General features: G+C 39.1%; 1 protein-coding gene across 1 annotated transcript in view; it reads left to right on the top strand.

Moving 5' to 3' along the window:
* MCF2 (MCF.2 cell line derived transforming sequence) overlaps positions 1-5,699 on the top strand; it is an 88,006-nt gene that overhangs the window by 76,620 nt on the left and 5,687 nt on the right. The window contains exons 23-25 of the mRNA XM_014528821.1: positions 1,407-1,470; positions 3,095-3,204; positions 5,010-5,104. Coding sequence (XP_014384307.1) covers positions 1,407-1,470; positions 3,095-3,204; positions 5,010-5,104 — 269 coding nt within the window. The remainder of the gene's footprint in view (positions 1-1,406; positions 1,471-3,094; positions 3,205-5,009; positions 5,105-5,699) is intronic.

Below are 5,699 nucleotides of genomic sequence, written 5' to 3'. Positions count from 1 at the left end.
TGTTGGATCTCTGTATATTATTCTTTATTTCAGTCAGTGTATGCTTAATTTTTGCTTGGTCCTTTTTCATTTCCTTGAGGGTCTCACTAAATTTATCGGAGGTTTCTAGAAGATTCTTGAGTAACCGTATAACTGTGGTTTTGAACTCTATATCCAGAAGTTTGCTTTCTTCCATTTCTTTCATTTGTTACATGTTTCTTTGTCTCCGCATTTTGGCTGACTGCAAGGACCTGCTGTGTCTATCGTGGAAGACTTCTGTGCTGGAGACACTCTTATGGGGGCAGGACTTGCTTCAGTGGGGCTTTGGTGCTCACTGAGTCTGCCTCTTGAGTGTGTCATTTATGGATGTGAGGAGTTGAAATCTGGTATCTGACCACTGGCTATACTGGTTCCTGGATCTCCAAGGAGGTGCAAAGTCAGCTACTGTGTGAGTCCACCCAGCAGGAGCTACAGCTAGATCTGCAGATTTCTCCTCTTTGTTTGGGGTTTGGAAGTTTTGGAGCCCTCTGACCCAGCTGCAGTTTGTTAGGTTAGGCTGTGAAAGCACAGGTAATTCATTTGTGCTGCTGTGCACAGCTTGGGTGGGGCTGTGAATTGGGTGGGGCGGGGTCTCAGAGAATCACCCGGGCGGAGCAAACAGTGATGGCTGTCTGTCAGCTGTCAGCCGTCAGCCATCAGCTGTCTCCGGGTCTCCGGGTCTCTCCGCATCTCTCTGCATCTCTGCGTCTCTCCGCGTCTCTGCTTCTTGGTGCCTCCATGTCTCCACGTCCCTGAGTCCCCAAGTCCCGCACCCCCACAATAACAATGATCCCTGCGAGCAGCTCTATGAGAAAGCCACCCTTGCTTTCCGACCCGCTGCCAGACAGTCCAGTTTCTTCCCATAGGAGTGTGGGTCCCCAGAGTCTCGCTGGAAACAAGTTCAGTGCAGTCAGGAGCTTGTATCTTCCTTCCGATTGAAAAAAAAACTGTGCACCCAGTTGCAGCCCATTTCATGCGCCTCCATACCTCTGCTCTTGGCGACTCCGCACCTCCTACCCAGTCTTAATGCACTTTTTTATTTCCTTCTAGTTGTAGAACTTCCACTCAGCCAGCTTTCCCGTGGTTCTGGATGATAGCCGTTTTGTCTTTTAGTTGTAGTTTTAATGTGGTTGTGGGGGCGGCACGTACAGATATATACCTTATGCCGCCATCTTGGTTCTCCTCGAATTTCTTGAATAAAATATTAAATTGTTCAGTTCTCTTCCATATTCCAAATTCAGACTGGTTTTTTCTCTGGTTATTTCAAGTCTGTGAAGTTTAATGGGAATGGGTGTGTGTGTGTGCACGCATGCAAGTCATTGGTCTTCAAGGAAAGAAGAAATGTGGCTTCTGAATGTTGCTTATATAAACTTTCTTTTATTCTACAGTTAAACAACAGCAGCGTAATCAGTTAACTGAACAGGACCAGCTTTCTTCTCAGCAGAATGATGAGTAAGTGATTATTCTTTAAGAAACATTACTCCCACAATCTTTTATTTTCCCTATGTAACATGAAGCAATGTAATTAAACATCTCAGACAAAAACTACCTGCCCTTTTAGCAATAACACATCACATTCCATAAGCACACCTTTTTCTCAGTTCTGTCCTTATACTTGGAGACTGATAGTCTTTAATAGTTATTTAATTGTTCCCCTTGATGTTAAAAAATAATACAATAGTTTGGGCCAAACACAATTACAAATACTTTGTTCTCAGTATATTGGGGGTGGAGGGGAGCTGGCAGGTAGGCTTACCATAACAGTGGCTGCATGCATGGATTTCTCTTCACTGTATTTTTGGACATCTTCAATCTCATCGGAGAAAGAGAGTTTAAGAATGGTAAAGGATTGGCAGCCTCTACTGGCCCACAGCTTTGTGGTCCCAGATGGAAACCACTTGCTGGTGACTTGGTCTCTCTTTCTATGTAGTTAGAGATGAGGTATGGGTCCTTGGAGGGATCCATGCTTGGACACAACCATGAAGTCTTTGAGGAAGGTAGCAGTCAAAAAAGATAGCACTGATGAGTGCTGGTTTAGAGATGCGGTCCTTGTATTTTGCCTCTAGGAATCCTAAAAAATGGAGTTTCCACAGAACATTTACAGATATGCAGAAAGATTCACCACACTGATGCCAAAGCCTAGGCACAGAAATCCAATCCACCATGCATCCTCTGACTGATAGAGGGATCATTGAATGACTTATTAATAATACCTTTTCTCTTTGTTGCATCATATCTTTCAGAGGTAGCTAAAATCAGGTGCAAAGTATGTTGGCTCATCTGGAGCTTTAAGAGAAACATTTAAAAGTCACAGTGGAAGTCTTTATCTTCACAATACTCAATCTTTTGTCATATTATAGAAGTCTTTAGATTTCATGTAGTAATTAACTTTATATTAGCTGATAAAACTCAACAGTATTAATCAGAGTAAAGTTTTGTCATTTACATACATCTTATTTAATTGATTAAGGTTAAAAGTTCACAGAGCAACAGGGATTATTTTGTTTATATTTTTTTCCAACATTATTAAGTTATGGTTGACAATTAAAATTTTATATATTTAAAGAGTACAATTTGAGGATTTAAAGTACATATACATTGTGAAATATTCACCATAGTTAAGCTAATTTACATATCCATTGCCTCACACAGTTATCTTTGTGTGTGTGTGTTGTGTGTGTGTGTGTGTGTGTGTTTGTGTGTGTGTGTGTGTGTGTGTGTGTGTGTGTGTATGGTAAGGACATTTAAGATCCACCTCTTAGCAAATTTCAAATATACAGTATTATATACTATGGGGATTTTAAGCAATATACCTGCTTTTGGTCAAGAAGGGAGTAATTTTTTTCCTTGCATATTAAAGAGAGACCTTGCTGGTTTGGATCCTAGGATTTAAATTTTTATATGTTATGAACTATTACCACACAGACTTACATGAGGGAGAGTTAGCTCTGTTTGAATGGATTCTCAAGAGTATGTTCTTGACACATGGTATCAGTAGAACAAATACCGTTTTTAATTTCTAATTATTCTTTGACTATGTAAAAGCTCACTTATCTTTATGTATTTACTATTTCAGAAGGCAACAGCAAGCTTTTATAGTTCCTGAGATAACTAAATCAGAGCACACCAGCACTGTGGTAGGGGTCCATGAGGCAACTTCGACAGTTCAGGCAGAAGCAAATACAGGTATGTGTCATGGTCATCAAGAGGTAAGATTCATGATTGTGCAGATTCTTTTCTCTCATTGTTCATTTTGAAAATCTACACATCTATTATCTTTGTATAAAGAAAACTAAATTAAAATATTTTTATAAGGCTTATATGTCTTGGATTGCAAGATGCTGGTGGGCACTGCAGAGCAGTGATTGTCAAAGTGCAGTCCCTGCATCAAGAGCATTAGCATCACCTGGGAATTTGTAAGGAAGGCGAATTCTCTGACTCTTCCGGGACATTCTGAATCAGAAATCCTGGGAGTAAAATGCAGCAGCCATCTGTGATGTACAGTTCTCTATGTGAGTGTTTCTGATGCATTTTCAAGTCTGGAAACCCCTGCTACACAGTGTAGATAGAAAGATGAATAAAACACATATTGGCTTAAAGGAATGCACACTTTAACCGCCATAGATTTAACGGATAGAGTCATTTATACCTGGAATAGTTTTTAATGCAAATTATTTTATTTACACTGATTTCAAACCATTTGTTTAATTCATCAAATATAGCACAGTCTGTGTGCCAGGAATTGTGTAAAGCCCTGGGCATAAAGTTTAAGATATACTCAGCTGCCATCCCCATGGAGCTAGGAAGAAAGAAAGATAATTCAAGGAGCAAGTAAAATTAAGTGAGAAAAGTATTTTGAAAGGGAAGTACAAGGTGCTACAGAAGCATCCAGCACTGTGGGATCAACAGCATAGACCTCCCTGGAGAAATGCCTAACAGATTGCCTGATATGCAGTAATAATGATGGTTCCTAATCTCTACTAGTTGAGGAAAAACAAGTAATGATAACATTGCTCAACTTTCAGTTGAGGAAAAACAAGTAATGATAACATTGCTCAACTTTCAGTTATCCATTTAAAGGTCACTTCCATCAGCTCATTTGTGCTATAGCCCCCAGAGCAGTCAAGAGAGAGCCTAGTACCAATGCCTTCATTTGCCAGGTGTAGAAACCAAGACAGAGAAAGTTGACATTACTGTTATAAGATTACATGAACAGTTTAGTGTGGCCAAGTTGTGATACTGTTAATTCTCTGCCTACATTAGATTGCTTAATTTGTATCTTAACATGCAAGGCTCTTATATGACATAGTCTCTGCCTAATAAGAGAGATAAGATAAGTAAAAAATATTACTAGGTATAATGATATAAGTGCTAATTGAATGGACCAATAAAAAGGCTACAGGAAATAATTTTGGAAGAGATTATTTTCTGTAAGAAGGAGTAAATATTCTCTAGAATATTATTTAACTTATTATTTTTATTTTTTATTTTGTTTGTTAATTCTCACCCAAGGATATTTTCCCCCATTGATTTTTAAAGAGAGTAGAAGGGAGGGGGAGAGAGAAAAAGAGGGGAGAGACACACACATCAATTGGTTGCCTCCTGCGCACATGGCCTGACCAGGGCCAGGATCAAGCCTGCAATCCAGGTACATGCCCTTGACTTAAATTGAACCTGCAACCCTTCAATCTGTGGGCCAACACTCTAGCCATTGAACAAAACTGGCTAGGGCTAATTTATTTTTAATAACTCTCTCACCAACTCCAACTTGAAACCATCCTAATAAGTAAAAGAGGTGATATTTCTGAAATATCAGCAATTCTAAAACAGTGCAATCTAATTGGAGGTTTTATTATAGGGAGATACTATTCTTGGACCACTGTAGACTTGCTTATTATAGTAAATTTTATTTCTCTGTTTGTTCCTGCATTTACATTTTTCAATGGACCAACACCATTAAGTAACTGCCACCTCCCATGTTTTTCTTATAGTTTGGACTGAAGAAATCTCTGAAAGCCCTGAGTCATGGTCAAACAACTATTTTTCCTCTTCCTATGTTGACAGTGGAGAAGAAAGAACCCTACTGGTGAGTAATGACAAATTAAAATAAATAGAAACTCTTAAGGCAGTTTTACTGATGAAATAGGTGAAGTATGTAGGGGCATTCTTTTGTCAGTATCCTTGTGGTGTATTCCACGGCCTAAAGTTTTAAAACAATTATGAACATTCAATAAGCACTTTGTTCTGTAAGTAGAACTTATTTGTGCTATACATGGAGTTCCTACTGAAGTTGATGAGATGAATAGTCATCTATTCCAAGTCTCTATACATTGACCAGTTTCATCTTTTTTTAAATTTCCTTATTGATTAAGGTATTACATATGTGTCCTTATCCCCATTACCCCCCAATCCCTCCCACTCATGCCCTCACCCCCCTGTTGTCTGTGTCCATTGGTTAGGCTTACATGCAGTTTCATCTTTAATTAAACATCACCACTGTGTTTTCAACCAAGGCATGTGAGATAAAATCAAAGAACAAAGAAGGGTCAAATATACTTTATATGCACCCCTATGTTCATAGCAGCACAATTCGCCATAGTTAAGATTTGGAAACAGCCTAAGTGCCCATCAGCAGATGAGTGGATTAAAAAACTGTGGTACATCTACACAATGGAATACTA

The sequence above is a fragment of the Myotis brandtii genome, unplaced genomic scaffold, assembly GCF_000412655.1.
Source record: "Myotis brandtii unplaced genomic scaffold, ASM41265v1 scaffold654, whole genome shotgun sequence".
Lineage (NCBI taxonomy): Eukaryota > Metazoa > Chordata > Mammalia > Chiroptera > Vespertilionidae > Myotis > Myotis brandtii.
The sequence above is the reverse complement of the archived record's forward strand: the minus strand, read 5'-3'. Positions and strand labels throughout refer to the sequence as shown.